General features: G+C 39.0%; 1 protein-coding gene across 6 annotated transcripts; it reads left to right on the top strand.

The window, feature by feature from the left end:
* Positions 1-2,485: 2,485 nt before the first annotated feature.
* On the top strand, positions 2,486-17,026 carry STX16 (syntaxin 16). 6 transcript variants are annotated; one of them, XM_030009937.2, is made up of 9 exons: positions 2,486-2,864; positions 5,385-5,396; positions 7,794-7,901; positions 9,077-9,217; positions 9,767-9,929; positions 10,845-10,936; positions 12,110-12,253; positions 12,777-12,857; positions 14,366-15,019. In XM_030009937.2, exons 1-9 carry the CDS (start codon positions 2,730-2,732, stop codon positions 14,453-14,455), a joined length of 966 nt encoding a protein of 321 aa, XP_029865797.1. In that variant the 5' UTR covers positions 2,486-2,729; the 3' UTR covers positions 14,456-15,019. The 6 variants fall into 6 exon arrangements, with proteins under 6 accessions (XP_029865797.1, XP_029865795.1, XP_029865800.1 ...); XM_030009935.2 differs by lacking the exon at positions 14,366-15,019 and adding an exon at positions 15,034-17,026 and having other exon boundaries at positions 2,487-2,864; XM_030009939.2 differs by lacking the exon at positions 14,366-15,019 and adding an exon at positions 15,034-17,026 and having other exon boundaries at positions 2,488-2,810.
* The last annotated feature ends 1,823 nt before the right edge of the window (positions 17,027-18,849 follow it).

Below are 18,849 nucleotides of genomic sequence, written 5' to 3'. Positions count from 1 at the left end.
TATTTTATTTGGATCAGACTTCAATTATTTTTCCTCTTTTTAACTGCTGGAACAATTTTTCCTGCTCTCAAATTGTGTTGTGTTGCTCCTGCAGTGATGCTGTTACACAGCCAGATATAATCTTGATAGGCCAGTGCTGTTAGATGTCTGGGTCAGAAATTAGAATATTTCAGTTGAAAGGGACCTATAACGATCATCTAGTCCAAATTATCATCGCATTATGATCTTCATGACTTGTTCCACTTGGATGAGATAATTTCTATCTCCATGCATTTATTTCCTCTATGTACATTTCCACTATATATTATGCATTCATTTGTGTCCTGCCTTTCCCCTTTCATCACCCCTACCTCTTCTCTCCTTCATCTTCTGGTATGTACACCTGAAGAACATTTTGCTATTTGTTTTAATTTCCTTTGCAAGGTCTAACTTGGCTTTACTTCTGGCACATTTCCCTTTATGCCTACACTTCCTAACTTCTAAGACTTAGTTGTCTTTGATTAATCCTTCTTCCATTCCTTCTACTCCCTTTGCTTATTCCTAATATCCACTTTGAAGTGGTTATTCACCAAGTTAGGTCTGGACCCCTTCCTTGCAGTTTTATCCCTCTGTGTACAAGTCCACAATACTTCTTATAGCCACTGCTTAAATTCCAAGCCTGCCCAACATTCAAGCCTTTTTAAGCTGTCAAAAATCAGGAAGCAAAAGATGTTAATTGTTGGTGTGTACCAACTTCCAGCACATTAGGCTTCCCATTGGGTTCATGTTCACTATCCCAATGTGTGAGATATTCCAACCGGTTTTCCCTGCGCACGCATCCAGAGCTAAGAGATCACGGGGAGACCGCTGACGGCAGGAGAAATTCCTCTCGACCTACAGCCATGACAGCAGTGCCAAGAGAAGGCTGGAAGGTCATTAGCTGAAACTGTTCTCATAGAATAAAAAATTGTTACAGTAGATTAAAAATTAGCATGAAGAAATGAAGTACATACATATCTTTTTAAAGCCTCTGTCAGGCAGCCAAAATGAAAACAGATTTCACCAGACCACGAAAAATGAAACGCGTGCGTTAGTCCTTGTATGACTGGAGCTTATTTCCTTGCTAAATTCCAAGTTTCAGGTCTCTCCCGCTGAGGCAGAAGGGCTGCTCAAGAAAACTCCCCAAATGTCTTATAATAGCAAAGGAATACTTTTTTTTATTTCTCACTGTACAAGTTCACCCAGGCGGTTAGATAAAACGAGGTAACACTTCCAGAAAATGTGGTTGTGATTATAGTCACTGTTCCTACCATATGTGTAAATACTAGTTGTTTTGGGGGGCGGGGGGTGAGAGTTTAAGCTAGGGAGTCTCCTGACGACCAGCGTGCAGCAGCCGCCCTGGCCGTGCCGTGGCTGTGGCCGCTGCCATTTTCACAAGGGACACGTTGGACGTCCCTCAGGGTGCCAGCGCGAGGTGCAGACATGGCGTGGGGTGCGCAGGAGGGAGCCCAAACCCCAACTCGTGTCACGTCTGCCCCGCGCAGGGCGGACCCAGGCTGGCCGGACAGAGCAGCAGGGGAAAAATCATTTCAGTCCGCCTTATAAAAAAGCCTCTTTCAGAAAGTGAAACCCAGTATTGTCATTTTAAACGGCTTGTTCGTTTTCAGGGAACGACCTGATTTTTGAATAGTTGGGGGGGGGAAAGTTGCGTGAGGTTTTTTGGAAAACAGAAAATTCACTGGAAGCAAAGGAAATTGGGGGGAAGGTGTGGGGGGATTCAGAAGACAAAACATAAATGGGAAAAGAGAAGCCATTGATATAGAGAACGAACTGCTTATTGCTTGATGATTATCTCTCTGTAACTTTACATACCAAGGACTGGTGTTTGTCAAGGATTAAGCCTGTCAGAGACTGGTACTTGGGAGTGATGAGCAAGAAGAAGCCATGAGCAATCACAAAACTTAATTAAATGTTTGATGAATTTACGCTCTTGTTGAGAAGGCACAAGCGGAGGCCTTGCCAAACCAAAATGGTCATACTCCGGTATTTCGCTTTGAACCAAACTCGTGCCTTTCGAGGATGCTTCACAGCAGTGAGAAGGAGCAAGTTAACTGAAAAAGCTATGGAAATGTTAGGGCTTCTTTGTAGGAAGCCATTTAGCCAAGTTTCCCCGCCAGGGAAAGGCAAGACCCCAGCCCAGCCGCCAGCGAGGGAGCCCAGGCACACGTGTGGAGACACGAGGCCACCATTTGCGCAGGCCCGCACCTGGCTCTCGTTATGGGCAACCAACACAAGGCACTAACCCCCCCCACGCCCCCCTAGCTAGGGCCGGGAGCGGCAGAGGGCTGGGGTCTCTTAGCCCCAAGGGGGGGTTCACAGCCGTTTGGGTTGGATGTGGGGTTTTGCTCGCCCCCGGCCGCAGTGAGGCCCGGAACGTTGGTGCTGCGGTCGGCGGGCCCGGGCGGAGCGGGACGGAGAGGGGCGGGCCGGAAGGCGCTGAGCGATGCACAACGCGGAAGTGAGCCGGGCCGTTGCTGGGGCTGCGGTCGGATCCGGGGGGGGATGGATGGGGCCGGCGGCCGGGGGGTCCCGGCGCCGGGGGTCTCCGCCCGGGCCCTGTGAGCGGCCAGCGGGCGTCGCCGGGGGCGGCCGCCGTCTCTGCCCGCGGGCCCCGGGGCTGAGCTAGGGCCGAGGGCCCGGCAGCGAGGCGCCGAGCGGCCCCGGGGCGAGGGGCCCCGGGGCGGTAGGCCATGGCCACCCGGCGTCTAACGGACGCGTTCTTGTTGTTGCGGAACAACGCGGTGCAGAGCCGGCAGCTGCTGGCCGAGCAAGTGAGTAGTTACGGCTCCTCCAGCCCTCTGAGTTCACGTAGCATGGCTGCTGCGGTGAGTCTCCTCCCTTCATCCTACTGTACCTTGCTGCGCCTAGGGCTGCCAGGCAGCCGTGCTGTGTGCCCCGCTCCTCCCGTCCGACCCTCCAGCCTTACCCGACCCCCCCTCCAGCCGGCCCGGGTCTCCCTAGCTCCCTTTCTCTGAGCCCTCTCCTCAAAACCCCACCGTCCTCTGTACTTTCCTCCTCTGCCCCTCCCTCCCCACCTTGTTGATCCCTTTTTCCTACTACTTCACGTAAAAGGAATAGAAGAGATCTGTCCTGGTGCTGATCACGTCTCTGTTCACTTCATGAATAATACAGTTATTGTTCTAGTAACTTCGTGTTTGCATTGACTTGAGGTTTTTCATCCCTTGCGCTTTTGATGCCTCCTTTCCCCAAAGAAAAAAATCCAAGTCATTTCACAGAGCAGAACTCTTCTATTCACTTCAGTGTGGGCACTGTTAAATGCACTAGTGTAGATTATTCCCATTGCTTGAATTTTTCCATAATTTGCTCTGATGTCCGTTGCCCTTTTTATTCCCCCCTCCAAATAACAAATAATACTGAAAGTCGTCTGTGAGTGAGGGGAGTTGGTAGAGTCTAGTGCAAGTCCTCGTTACAGAAACTTCAAAAAGTCATTTGTTCAGTGGCAGTTTATGTGGCTTTTTCGAAGTTTTGAGCTAGTCAGACTGATGGACTGCTTGGCAGCTCAGCTCTGCTGAGGTTTTTACACTTTCTGTTCAAAGTTGTTATTTATTTGTAATAGGCACCAGTAAATATCTGCTGGTAGTCTCATCATTATAAATTGCTTTACATTAATGCACTTTTGTTAGGAAAAGCAGGACTTCGTGTTGCAAATTTTATTTCAACTGATGAGTTGCAGTGGAATGCTCTTTGTTCATTGTTAACTTTATTACACCTGTGTCTAGCAACCTACATGTTAAATTGCATTTGCGGAACAGGAAATGTCAATAGTAATGCGTATTAGACATGTTTAATTTGGCACTGCATTTAGTTCTTGTTAGCGTGGGGTTTTGCCAATACCAATATCACTTCTTTAGATCCTTGGCTTTGTATAAATTATCACTTAGAAAAGTTAGTGATAGTTTAAACTCACATACAGACTACTGAGCGGTGAAACTACACTTTTACTCAACAGTGAGTGCAATAACACTTAGCACTTGCATAAAACATTTATTTACAGTGTTTGTTAATGTTAATTGAAGCTATTTTCTAGGATGGTTATTCAAATGTAATGAAAGCTAACAGTGATTGGAAATTGTTGCTCTTGTGCAGTGGGTGGAGTTAGTCAATGGCTCAGTCTTGATCCTGGCAGACAGTTCAGAGTTCTGTAGTTACTACAAGGGTATTATTTTAGCAAGAATTGTAAAGATGGTAGTGTGAGCTATTCGCCTTTCATGTTTCTAAGGTGCCTATCGCTGTCAGAGTTGCAGCTAATTACCTTTTAGGTGGCATCCCCAGAGCAGAGCTGCTGCGTGCCAGCAATGCAGTGTTGCAAATTCTAGCTCATAGCACTTCAGCTTACCTTAGTTCACTCTCCAGGCTTCTCCTGAAGAAATCCTTTAGTCTGAGAGCTCTCTATCAAAAATTGCATTCTGCCCTGGAAGATGCATTCTCATGTGGACAGTCAACCACTCCTTAAACTCGGATAATCAAAGCAGCATTCTTAACAGTATAGTCCTATTTCAAAAGCTTGGTATAGGATAAAAGAGATCAGTAGTTAAAGCCTGCTGCTTTGTTAAACCACAAGTATTTTGTCCCTGGTTTAGATCTGCTTGCTTTATTAATCTTTGAGTGAAATATCCTATTGCACACGCATACCTTCTACAGTACAAAGATTGATGAGTAGAGGAGGTGCAGATATGTTGCAGATGCTAGCCTTTTGTATTTTTTCAGATGCATGTAGGATTAACATTACCTGAAACCAGACCATAAGTGTGTACATAAGTGAGCGTACACTACATTTGCTGTTGCTTTTTGTCTTTTGCTGTCTGTTTTATCCTGTGATAACTGGGGTGCTTGTCAATAAATGTCTTACAAAGCTTATATGTGCATCTTCCAATCATAATCAAACCTTCTAACTCACCAGTGGATGTTGAATACTGCAGTCAAGTTGCCCTTGCTGTCACACTTCAATATATTCTATTGCAGTTTTTCTACCTGAAATTTTAGTAACTAGAAACTTCACTGTGCAGTTACTTTGGAAAACAAACCAAGCTCTTAACTTGATCTCTTATGTTCTTTCTGTTTACCAAGCAACTGAAATATTTTTTTTAAAAAGTTTGTGCATCAAGCAAAATGCTGACTTAAAATGTGCAATATCATGATGTATTTATTGAATAGTTGTGTTTTAAAAGCCAATTTGTTTTGTTCTTGGTAAACCATCATGCTTAAAAAATAAATTAGTATTTTCTCAACTGACCATACCCTATATCTGTCCTATGTCTCTTTTCCCTTTTATCTTTTGCTGTCTCTAACTGGATGGGGCTGATGGGATCCACAAATCACTTCAGGAGCTGGATGAGGTACTGTTTTTCACGTTTTATTCTGCCATCGTACATCAAGCATACATCGCTGAGCTAAAATGTTCCTTTCTTTATTCTGCTAGTTTTATTAAATTTCATTATGTAGGATGAGGTGTTTCCATGTAGAGTAGAAGGATAAGGCTGAATAGAGAAGACAAGCATTTTGTGATACCATGTTACATTGTTAATAGATACATGTATAAATTAGTCTGACTTATTGTATAAAGTCACTGTATCCCATATGTATACAATGAAGCATTAACTATTTTTTATGCTATGCATAAATTGTATAAACTTTATTGGTCAGGAAATAAGGTCAAGGATAAAAAAACAGGCTTTCAGGAAAGAATTGCCCAGGAAGGAAGAAGGATTGTTTTTTAAAGGGGGAGGGGGTGGGGAACCACAGAGCTTTCCAGGCCTGATAAAGGAAAATTAGAAATCTGGGAGAGATAAGGAAGTGAGGATTTTTGTATGAAATCTTTCCCTGGGAACAAACAGTGACATAACTAGGTATGTTTCAAGTGGTATCATTGATGATACCACCTCTTTCTATCTCCAGTAAAGGAGGATTAGTTTATCTCTGAAATCACAAAGCCTGATTCAACTGGCAACAAGATCTATATTTGTGTTCCAATTTCATCCATTCCCCTGCCTTCCTCTCAGAGGAAGATGACTGGAAGCATTTATGGCCCCAGTGCTATGTGTTGCTCTGTGGCCCTGCACACTGTTAGCTGTGTATCCTACTCAGCCTTAAATTGGAGAATCATAGGCATGCTTGTTGGAAGGAACCTCTAGATATCTAGTTCAGGCTGCTGCTCAGAACAAGACTATTGGTAGTCTATATAGGGTCACCCATGACTTTGTTTAAGCGAGTCTCAAAAACCTCCAAGAGCAAAGATACCATCCTTTCACTGGACAACCTCATACAACACTGTGCCATTGTAGAAATAGGTTTCTTTGAACCTGCACTATAGCACTGAGTCTATTTACATAAGTTTCTAAACCCTACCAAGAAAAATCTTCTGATCTGTTTAAAGGTCAGTAGCACTAGTGCTGTCCTTAACAAAAGAATTCTTATTGAGGGTGAACAGCATGTTTTACTGGCAATGATATCAAAGCAGATAAATAAATCTGTACCTGTATATTCAAGATCAGACCGTGGCTTTTGGTTTCTGCCAAACTGAGCTTTATAGAAAAACAAACAAAACCAAAACAAACACCTGACACATTATGTTCTTATTTCTTCATAGTTGTCATATTTTAAGCTTTGTTGAGGTTGAAGTTATTCAACCTGCATCCAAAAGTGTTATTTGAAAAATAAGATTCTGAGAGATTTATCACAGGCATTTTGTGACTCAGATACTTTTAATTAGTTATGTGCCTTTTCTCCTAAAAGCTGTTAATATTTCAACCCTACAAATGGGATTCTATTCCCAAAAAGAGTCTCCAAAAAATATATCATACCCTTCTGCAACTGCGGCTGTGCTGCTGTACATCAGTGTGCATCAGCCTCCAATAATATAAACCCCTGATTTGTTGCACCTGAATTATTCAAATTATGACTATTAATTGTGATAAAGGGTTTCTTTTATTCCTTCCCTACCTCCATCTCTCCCTCAGATCTGTGGAAAGCTGTGTATAAGCTGGCTGGCACATTGTCTTACTCTCTGACAATCTCTGGAATTTTCTGGAGAATTATTCCACCTATTTTCCTGCAAGTTTCTTTGCCTCATGCCATATAGCTGAAGTAGCAAGCATGTATCATTGTGATATAGAGAAGTGTGGATTGGTCACTGCCTTGGCTACTTTTGTTTAGCACCTTTTAATTTCTGTTAAATAAATAAATTAACAATTTTAGTTGCTTGGCAGTTTGCAAGAGTGTTTGTTCTTCAGCTGCCTAGTAGGTGAGTGCCTGGCTAAATACAACATTGTCTGAGAACAATCATGGGATACTGTTTTTATTTCTTGGAGATGTAATAAACGTTTTTATTTGGAGATTTTCCCAAATGAGACTTTCAGACTCACCTGGCCCAATATAAACCATGCTACACTGTTGATTAGGGAATCCCTTGGCTGTGAATCGTCTAATACGAAATGTACCAACATGAGAATTACTTGAATTCTCACTGCAGTGCCATGCTTTCTCCTTTAAAATCTGCTAAGAATTTATTCTAAGAGTAACTTTCATCTTTCAGATCCGGTAGGAAGGGAGGATGTAGGTCATTAGCATACAGGACAAACCAGGAGATGTGGAGCTTGATCATGCCTGCATTGTGCGCAAACACGTTTTTGAGGTTAATTTTTATGGGAAGGCATACGTGCACTTTTTCCCGATGCTCAAGGATTCAGATCTAATTTGAGTAAAATTAATTTGCTATCTTTTCTTATCTTCTGTAGCTTGCTGATGATCGTATGGCACTGGTATCAGGAATAAGTTTAGATCCTGAAGCAGCAATTGGAGTAACAAAACGCTTACCTCCGAAATGGGTTGATGGAGCAGACGAAGTAAGTTGTGTGGCAAATCCAACACAGATTTTGATTTCTCGTGTAGGGATTTATTAGTGTTGTCAGTTACGTTCTCAGTGCTGTAAGTTTTACGACAGAATTAGTATTAGAAGAAAGATTAAAATAAGTGTGTTTTCTAAACTGACACCCTTGTTTAGAAGAAAATATCAGGCAAGCTGTGACTCGTTATCTTGAAGTATATATTGCCAGTGAAATAAAGGGAGGTTATGTAGGGCCAGAAATTCCAGAAGACTTGGTTTGCATCTGTAGCTGAGCATTTGGACTTGAGACTGCAGGAATGTCCTAAAGCTCTTAGCAAAGCAAAGTTGTTCTCAGTTTGAAACTTAGAAAGAAGGATACAAAAAAATTAGCACTTCCAGTAGACTTTTTGTTTTAACCTATTGAGGGGTCCAATTGAATAGACCCTAAAATGGTGGAGATTAGCAGTTTACTGTTTGAAAACAGAAGTGTTAGTGTCTTCTAGCAGGAGAATTTTTCCTGCCTATGCAGTACCGGTGCTTTGCAAGTTATGGATATATTTGGACAAACGTGAGGGAATTATTCTGGAGGCATCCAATTAAAAACCTTTTCCAGTACTTGGAGTGTGAAGCTATTCTTGACTTTCAGAAAATCCTTTTAAAATGTACTCTCGGAGCACATGTTGGCTCCTCAGTTTGTGCGTACAGAACCCATTGTGCAGAAAGGTGATCGGTCTCCTTTTTACTACGATAATAATCACCCTTACAGATTTATTTTTAATGACTTGTTTGAAAGCATGTCATTTAACTTCTACTGTTGAGTTCAGGCTATACAATATTTGACAGAGTTGAAGGTGTGACCTGAATTTTCATTTCTATTTTTGGAAGTTGGCTAAACCTTCTTACTATGATATTAATTACAAAATGATAAAAATATTATTCCAACTTAATGAAGCATATTTGAAAACAGCAGTCGTAACAAGAGTAGGTTTAAAAAGTAGCAAACTCTAAGTATATGAGATTATTCAGTTACTTCTTAGTCAGCTTTTTATGTGTGTTTTTCTTTTTCATGATCTTTGGTCTGCTTTTTATATCATATAGATTTCTTTCAGTGATTTTTGTCTAACATTTGTCAGAAGCTTTTCCTCTGAAACATTAGTCACTTCCTTTTCTTCATTGTTGGGTTTTCTGTTTTAGATTCAGTATGATATTGCCAGGGTTAAACAGAAGATGAAAGAATTAGCCAGTCTTCATGATAAACATTTAAACAGACCAACACTGGATGACAGCAGTGAAGAAGAACGGGCAATAGAAATAACAACCCAAGAGATCACACAGGTACAGACTGCTTTCAGTTCTAAACCTACAATTCGATGTATCTGTAATGCATCATGAGGAGGCAGTGGTTGCCTTTTGAATAAAGCATTTCTTTTGTAATCAGTATTGGTGAGAGCCAGAAGTCCTGGGCTCTGTGTTTGGTACTGCACTTGCTGTCTCAGTGAATTTCTCAAGTCACTTAACCTTCCTGTTCTTTTACCTTACCTATTTGCTTTTCTGCTTGGAATAGGATTGGGAGACTTAATCAAATCACATTTACAGATATCTCAGAGAAATACAGATATATATTCTAAGGCTTCCAGTCCAAGCAGTTATAATGAAGCAAATGCCTTTGGTTGGAAGTAGTTGTGTTACTCTGCTACCCTGTTAGCTTGAAGTCGTTTGTTCACCTATGTTCTGTGTTTCCGCACCTTTTTAAACATTGCACTGGGCAATAAGAAATTAACTTTAGAAATCAAAATATTAGTCTTCCGTTTGGAACTTTTGCAATGTGATATTTAAAGTGTGTGTTGCTGTATGTTTTTTTTACTAATGGAATTGTTTTCTCAGTTATTTCACAGATGTCAGAGAGCAGTCCAGGTCTTGCAGAGCAGGTCACGTAGTTGTACAGAACAAGAAGCACGTGTTCTCAGGAATGTAGTGTCTTCCTTAGCACAGTCCCTTCAGGACCTATCCACCAACTTTAGGCATGCACAGTCTGACTATCTCAAACGTAAGCATAAGAGATACAGTAATACATGGGCACCTTCTGTGGAACCACTAATTAAGGTGTGCTTGTTTTATTGGTTGGGAAAACTGAAGCACAGAAGGGTTAAGTGATGCACACAGGAGTGCCAGAAGTATGTTAGAGTGGAGGTTAGAATTTGGGAGTTTTTGGTTCACAGCCCATGTTCAAACTGCTTTGTTCTACCTCTCATATTGCTAAAGGAGAAATTTCATGGTTAAATATATCAACAAAACCAGTGTATTTCATCCATCCACATTTTTAATGCATCATTGCTTCTCAAATTGTGGTCTGCAAAGCTACTTCTGTTATATTGGTGAAGCAGCTGTTGGTCTTCAGACATGATACCTGCTGTTGATTGGTAGTCTGTGATAAATGAAGTCTTCATCCATAAACAGATTGCAAGTGGAATATCCTCTGTTTAAAATTCTAAAATTGTGTGCAATTCTATTTTCAGCTAAGTAAGATTATTTTGATCTTGGGAGAAACCCACAAAAATTTGATCTTCAAATTTAATACTGATGTATTTCTTCCTCCAAAGGTATAAATGGCACAGGTGGAAATTAAGATCACAATTCAAATAAGGGATGTTCCTAAGAGAATTTGTTAGAAAATAGCCTAGAGTGATCACACATTAAGGCTCTTAACTTACCTATTTTTTTTAACTTCATGGAACACAATGACTTAAAAATCACTGATTTAACTGGAGTCTTGCAAGTCTGGTTGAATTTGTTATGCTTTGTTAAATAGTAAGCCTGTGTGACAGTTAAAATTAAGATATTGCTATTTGTCATTAGCCAGATTTTCTTTCTTCTGCTTTTCTATCTGGTGCTTCAGACCTTACTTTTAGTCTGATTTTAGTGTGCATAAATATTATGCTCAAACATAGTTTGTCTTTTACAGGCATGAAGAATAGAGAAGAAAGATCCAAACACTTCTTCGACACCTCAGTCCCGCTGATGGATGATGGGGAGGATGATACACTTTACGATAGAGTAAGTTAAGATATTATTACCCAAATTCAATACAAAGAAACTTTTTAATATACCTTTAATTTTAGTATGAAAATATCAAAATGGTATGCTATGAGCACCAAGCTACATGCAAATTCTATTTCTGCAGATTTCTGTGATGCATTTTCCTAATTAATATTGCTGTTGCGATGTTAAGATGATTGCACTATCAGCCTCAGCGTTGCAGTGTGAGGGATCTCAGTTTGACTACTGAATCCTCCTTACATGACTGACAGGGACTAAAGGTCTGTAAATACAGTGCTGTCCTTTGTCATACCACCTTTCTGGGCAGATGCAATTGTTAGAAACTGTCATTCTGAGTTTGGATGGAAGGTGGCACTCTTTAAAGTTAACTTTAAAGTGTCACTGAAGCTTTTCAGTATTACAAATTATTACAAATAATGGTGTAATGATTTGTTTCTGCACAGTTATGTTGTGGAGCCATACCCGACCCACTTTGTTTTACTTTGTGGAGTTTGGGGATACTGAATTTCTAAGCAATGGTGGGATCTGTTCTATTGTGTCCTATCTAATAGTGCTGCAGAATACTCTTAACTGTAACGCTTACTGTTTAACTGAAAACTTACCAAAAAAATTCAAGGCAGCTTTTCAGCTAATCTTGTGTATAAGAGGTTTTTCACTTATCTCTAAACAAGAGTGATGGAGAAAGGATAGTGTTCAGTTATGATTGGCCTTGGGAGACAAAACCAGTAAGGTCTCTACAGTTTAAAAAAAAAAAAAAAAAAAAAAAAAAAAAGTCAGAATTGCTGCTGTGTCTTTACACATTGGCATTATGGGACTTTCTGTAATGCTGGTCAATCAGTAGATATTCCATAACTACCAGACACTTGCATGTATTGGTTTTGTACACCAATAAAAACATTGTTTTAGGACAGATCTTATTTTAAAAAGTTGTGAGTTTGGGCAGGATGCGAGATTTACATTTTCTCTGCTCAAACTATAAATAGCTGTCCAAGTTATTTTAGTGACCCTGAAACTCTGTTTTTAAAATACAGTAAGTTTTTTTAGATACTTGTCTACTAAGGAAATTCCAAAAGGACTGTTGTGTTATGAAATCTTATAATCCTTGTAATTATTTGTAGTGTTTTCATGCTGTTAATGTTAGTTCAACATCTAAATCTTTTATTTCAACAGGGTTTTACAGATGACCAGCTAGCATTGGTGGAGCAAAACACATTGATGGTGGAAGAGCGGGAACGAGAAATCCGTCAGATTGTACAGTCAATCTCTGATCTCAATGAAATATTTAGGGACCTGGGAGCCATGATAGTAGAACAGGTACATTGACATCACAGTGTTAGTAAGAAGTAGGAGATTCCATGTAGTGTTAAGTCTTCCAGATGGTTGTAACATCCTGTTTTCATGTGCTGCTTGCTTTTCCTAACTTACCTCTTCAGGCTAAGATTTCCTCTGCTTGAAATCTGCCAGAAGATGACTTAATGAAAATAAATAAAAAATTCAACTGGTTATGAGTGTCAGACTAAAAAAAAAACATAGAATGCCAAAGTTCTGTTGGTTATTTCTCCCAGAGATTCAGTTTAGGTTGTGTCAGCCAAAAGCACCTGGACTGGAAGTAAGGTGATTATTAAGGGTTGTGATGAGATGGTGACAGAGCTGCCAGTTAGGCATTGAGCAAGGAGGTCCTTTAACGAAGTCCCAACTAGTTCTGTAAGAGTTCCTAGTTTACGTACTTCATTAGCTGTTTGCTGTGAGTATTGTTAATTACTCTGCTGTTCATAATAATTGCTTTATGACGTTCATTTAGGTTCAATTTGGTGCTGATTCTCTCCATTTTATTTAGGGAACAGTTCTAGATAGAATTGACTACAATGTCGAACAGTCATGTATGAAAACTGAAGAGGGTCTCAAACAACTACACAAGGTAAGTAAAGAATACTTAAGCTGCTCTGAATATCTAATAATCTTTTATAATTTAGTAGAACTAAGTTATTCAGTCATTTTTCAATTGGACATCGTCCCTTTTAGAAATGATTGCTGTACTGTATAAAATGTCCAACTATGCTATACTAGGAACTTTTCATATAATTTCAGTTAATGTCATGCTTGATGCCTAGTGTTAATTTCTTAAATAACTTCTGGGCATCCAAGTGATGTGCTTTGATCTTTATATTGTTGACGTGGTGGGACCTATCTGCAATTCCTTCTCTGGAGAGCCCAGCACTTGTGAAATAGGGCTGGTTATTGGGTACCTCGCTATAGATTTCAGTCAGTGGGTATCTCCTACTTTGAAAACATTATCTCAATAATGTGAGCAGCAAGAATAATTTTTAATGTTTTCTCTTACCATCTGACACTTGTTAGAAGTTAGGTCTAACCTTATGCTTTTAATGTGAAGCTTTTACTATGAACATCTGAAAAGTTTGAATTGGCAGCAGAACACAGCATTTTGTGGTTGTTTTGTTGGCTTTTTTGTTTTGATTTTAAGCTAAGTTCGGACTTGTCAGCTCAGTTCAACCCTTCCATTGCTGGAAATAAAGTAGAATGAGAGATTCATGCAAAAGCCTCTTAAGTAAAACATTCTGTTTTGGAAATGTGGACATCTTATTACTACACACTCAACTTCTTCATATTATGGTAGACTTCTAATATATGGAGAGCAAAAAAGTGCCATTTGAGGAAAAGCAAAATAAATTGGTTATAGGTTTATTCTTGTTATACATAAAAGTGAATTGGAGATCACTAAAGTCATTGACCATTGGTGAACAAGGCTTAAAGTAATTGCAAGCAATTTGCACAAACTGAACTGGAAATAAATTAATCAGTTGGAATCAATGCTATTTCTAGTCTAGTGGCAGTTAATGAATTGTCAGCAAACCCTTGTTAGGATTGCTGACTAGAGTATGGGTATTTGATGCAATATATACCTGTTTTCAGTACAGCATAGGAATTTTTTCACCTATCATGGGAGACATGCACACAGGTCTGAATAGTAATATCAAACACAAATACCTTGCTGTTTCTAATGCTGTTGATAGCTTTATTCTGATTTAATATCTATGATGTCAATTTTCTTTTCTGTTTTAATTGGCATAATTATTACAAACTATTGAGACAGCACTTTCACAGAAATTGCATTAATTCACTGCAGAAGTCTGGTGATATGAAGCACTAGTTACCAGTTCCTGCTTCACATGAAAATTGGAATCAGTTGTGATACTTTGTCAGGCTGTGATACTTAAAGCCTAATAAAGTAAATAATCACAGTGGTTGCATGTTACATAGTTTCAGGTCAAAAACTCCTCTTTAGCAGATCTGATAATACTTAATTACTTTCCAGGGACTATAAAGGAGAATTAATATATTTTTCCCTTTAAATATTGAAGGTTTGTTAATTTAAAAAGAATTAAATGCAAGTTTTGTTTTGTTTAGCTTCTATTAGCAGACTTTCATTTGGCTTTTGGAGAGTTTTCTCCACGTTGCCTCCTTTTAATTCCCCTGGGAAAAAGAGGAAAGGGATGAGAAAATGTGGTTAGAAGAAAGAAGGAATGAAGCAGAAAACTGAGAACCAAAACAAAAAGAAAGCTTTCAGTTCTAATTGAAATTAAATGAAAATACACAGCTGAATCAGGTACAACAAAAATGCCTATTAAATAATGAAGTTTTATTGTGAATTTCAATGTCCTTCAAATATGATACAGGAATCTCATTATCAGCAAAATGACTTAAAACGTCTTACCAACTTCTACTGTTTCACACAACTTCTGTGTAGCTCGTATGTCCTGTGGAGGCATAGGGACCTCTCAAGGACTCCTGAAAAGTAGTCACAGTAAGGTTGCTTAACTGACATGAGGATGTATTCTTCTTTATAGAGTCTGCTGTTTAATACAGATAAATGTGACTTCAGTGCACACTTACCTTCACTGAAGTCTACAGTGCAGACCAGAGTTATTTTGTGGGAGTTGCTTGCAATATACGTTGTATGAAATGTCAAATTACCAAAGAACAGTTCTGAGATACATGTACTGCACTTATACTAAACAAGAGTCTGTACCTTGGCAGAAATCTAAGTATTAACTCTTTCTTTTCTGTTTCTATAGGCAGAGCAATATCAAAAGAAGAATCGGAAGATGCTTGTTATTTTAATTTTGTTTGTTATAGTAATTGTCCTTATTGTTGTTCTTATTGGTGTAAAGTCACATTAGGTTTCACTTCATTTTCTCATTTTTGGAGTTTATGTGAACTTTTTTCCCCAATGTGAATGGATGGACCTGCACTCCAGAAAGCTGCCTTTTGAATGTATAAGCCCTTGTGGTGCAAAGTCAGTGCAATGTTTCTGTAGAATTCTTCAAAGTACAAGTTTGGTGATCGGTGAGGTGTTTTTAAGGATTATTTGGAAAATATCAGGAAATTTGATGCTCCCACACAAATAATTTGGCGCCTTTATGCAGAGGTATTTGGAAACACGGTACTTAAAATTAATTACAAAATTGAAGGTTACCAGTGAGTACAGTAATGAGTGTGTTACTGTGAACAAAAATGTGTTGTCTTCTGTATTCTTAGTTACAATTGTTACAGGCTTCAAATTTAAACCATGTTACTGAGTCATGGGACTAAATAACAAAAATTGACCTAGATGTAAAATATGGTGAGGCATAAAAATGTTTGGCTTCATCTCCTTTCTTCCAGACTCAAAAACTCCAAGAACTGGATAGACAGCTAAAGAAGAAAGCTTTTAGCAACCAGAATGTAATCTGACCCCTGTGATCTTAATTTAGATACTGCGCCATTACCAAGAATCAGAGTAGTACTTGATCTTGTAAATAACAAGATTTAATCACTGGGATAATTTAACACATTTAGTTAATTAAAAAAAATTTCTGAGCTTGAGTAATCATGGGAATGCTTTTCCTCACCAGAATGATCATATATATTTTTTCATGTACAATTTTTTTTTAGTTTGAAGTACAGACATCACATTAAAGCAGGGGTGAAGTTAAACATAAAAAATGGAGTAGAAAGCTGAAAGGAGAATCTCTATCTGACCTCAGATGTTTCAAACTTTAGTTGTTGTATAAGCTGTTTATTTTACAGTGCATCTGCCCGTATGTATTATGTTTTTTTTTTATAAGAAGTGACTTCACTACAGTATATATTACATCCATTTTCCCTGACAGAAGATTATTTCTTTCAAATGTCTGCCTGGAAGAGGACGTGCTTATGGTCTCTTACTGACCATGAGATGTCACACAAGTGACATGTTACTAGGCCTTCAGTAGAGAATTTGGGGTTGTTTTCACTATTTTTTTTCAGTGGAAAACTTTGCTGTAGGCCGTAAAAGAGAAATCAGGGCAACATCTAATAGAATAGTCCTGATTTAATTCAGGCCTGAAGTGGTGTGCAATTGTAGAGGCCTTGTCTTAATATTTTTAATATGGCTTTTCTGTATGGATTTTCTTCCCCAAAGGGACTGTAACTTCCTTCCTTCACTTTGACTGATACAGTGCTCCCCATAAACTTGAAGAGATGCTCTGCTCAAAGCCCCTGAAGTGCATTTTCATAATACTATGATATTAATTTTGCATATGTTGCCTGCCCTGAGTTTATCTTTACTATGTACTAAGGAGGACTTTAAGATGTGGCTTTAAACTGACTTGGTGCAGGAATGGACCTGAAAGCAAAGACTACAAAGATGTGAAAGCCTTGGCTTTTTGTGTGGCTTATTGTGAAAAGCTTTGTACCACTTTTGTTACCTCTAGACAAAGGGGATGTTGAACTTCCAAAACTGTCAGTTCAAACCCTTGATTAAATTCATAAAGTAAATTGGTAAAAGAATGATGCTTGTGGTTGGGTGTGCAGCTCCCCTGTTCTGGTAATAGATCTTTTCAATGATCGTGAGTAAAACTACTGTCTCCCTAGTGTGCTGTCTACATCGGTTGGTGTGAAGCAGCATATTGCTATAATTTAATATACTGTATTTGCAACTTTCTCTCTAACATGAGATTGTGTTATTTATTTCTGTCTTGACTGGTGCTTTTGACATTTTATCATGGCTAATGAATTCAAAAGAGTAATAAAACACTTCCAACCTAATTGGGCAATTATTCATTTTTTAGAAAAAGTATAAACTGAAACATACTTGTGTGATGTTAATGTGTGTCTATATATTCTTCATAATTAAAAGAAAGCAGCAGTGATGTGAAATACCTTTGTGCTACAGAAAGTTACAGGGTTGTTTGGTTTTTTTTTTTTTTTCAGTGTAACTTGTATTGTCAAGAGTTATTTCCCCTGAGTTATGGTCATGGTATCTTAGCTCCACTGAAGTAACTGGCTACATATTTTCTATCCAAGTTCCGTAAAAGGAAATGCATTTTTAATATGCATTGGACAAGAGGTTAAACTTGGATGTGAACTGTCCTGTGTAACTTGAGCTAGAATTTATTGAAGCTGATTATATCAAGAAAAAAAACAGGCTTCTAAATCATTGCAGGTGTCTACCTTATTATGAGTCAGTCCAAATAACTATCAGCAGCTAAATCAAACCCTTATGCTGTGCTTGGTAAGAATTTCTCCAAGTGGCACGTTACAGAAGGGGTACTATCTGTGCCATTGGGCAATGAAAGCCCAAAAAAGCCACTGCAACGGAGGAGTAGCTTGGCTTTGATAGTGGGTGCTGCCTACTCAGGTGTTACAGGAGCAAGAGCTGCCTGAACCTACTGACTGTGCTTCTGTCCAGCCCTGTAAGCATCTCTGCTGCTGCAGAGAAAGCAGGTGTGCTCCATTATGCAGATTGTGGCCTCTTCGTGGTTGCTGAATTCTTCTTCTTGGCTTATATTGAACCTCTGATTCCTTACAAAGGAACGGAACAGCATTGCTAGAGCATCTCCCAAGAATCTGTGGCTCCTCACGCAGTGGGAATGACCTGTAAAGCTGTTGGCTTGTGCAGAATTTCTCCATTAAAATGCATGCAAGTGTGCAAAAACGAGCTGCTACTCTTTGTTAACAGAAGTTAATTCTAGTAGTATGTGAAAATGACAGTATTAAAAGCACTGTTACAGCAAATTTATTTCTACTGCAAGCCTTCTCCAGAAACTGAAAAGTAAAATGGAAGAATTAGTTTCTTGCTTGGTGATTTTTTGGAATGTGATAAAAATTTGAATGAATATAATCAATGCAGTGTTCACTGAGGCTGCCTAGATTGTATTTATTTAAGGTTTGCTTTTATGAAACATCACAACACAAAGGAGTCTTATTTCCTTTGTTTAAATCCTTGGAAACCTTGCTTTTGGTACACCTATGCAAAATTTAAGTTCTTGGATAGGTGACAGTGAAACTGACTTTGTTGGGAAAAAAAACCCATATATTTACTATTTCAAAAAAAAAAAAAAAAACCCAAACAACCAAACCCACCACTGAAAAACACACCCGACAGCCTTCCTAGATAAAATTCATTAAAACAGGGAATCCATTATGATTTTGCATCTTAATTGATAGATTATGTTTCAGTGGCTTAATTCCATAAATACTTGTAAAGGATCAATAATTGGAGTGGCCATGGAAGACTGGTCTATGCTGCAGCTTCCACTGTGGCTTGTATGAGTAGAAATGTTTGCAGCTACTGTTAGTGGAACATATGCAGGAAGTTTCTGTACTGTAGATAGAATTGATTTTCTCAGTCTATTGCTTGACTAGGACCCTCCTCTGCTGTCCTTAACTTTAGTGAAGGAAGGGTCAAGGGTTAGATGAGTATTTCCTACTGCTTTGTTTATCTTTCAGATAACGTGGATTTGGGGACATTGCTCTTGCAGTAGCAGGAATAGTGGAATAGCAGAATTTTTACTCTAGGAGCTTACTGCCTGGTAGAATCTTTGGAATGTCTCAATCCTGAAATAATTGCTGTGTGTTACTGTCTTTCG

The sequence above is a fragment of the Aquila chrysaetos genome, chromosome 3 (genome assembly GCF_900496995.4).
Source record: "Aquila chrysaetos chrysaetos chromosome 3, bAquChr1.4, whole genome shotgun sequence".
Lineage (NCBI taxonomy): Eukaryota > Metazoa > Chordata > Aves > Accipitriformes > Accipitridae > Aquila > Aquila chrysaetos.
This window is presented reverse-complemented; position numbering and strand designations above follow the sequence as displayed.

Bases quoted from the DNA above. Each gene is read 5' to 3' on its own strand.
- STX16 (XM_030009935.2), top strand. From the start codon at position 2,730: ATGGCCACCCGGCGTCTAACGGACGCGTTCTTGTTGTTGCGGAACAAC. The intron at 9,930-10,844 runs GTAAGCATAAGA...TGTCTTTTACAG, and splicing joins ACAGTCTGACTATCTCAAAC to GCATGAAGAATAGAGAAGAA. The intron at 12,254-12,776 runs GTACATTGACAT...CATTTTATTTAG, and splicing joins GAGCCATGATAGTAGAACAG to GGAACAGTTCTAGATAGAAT.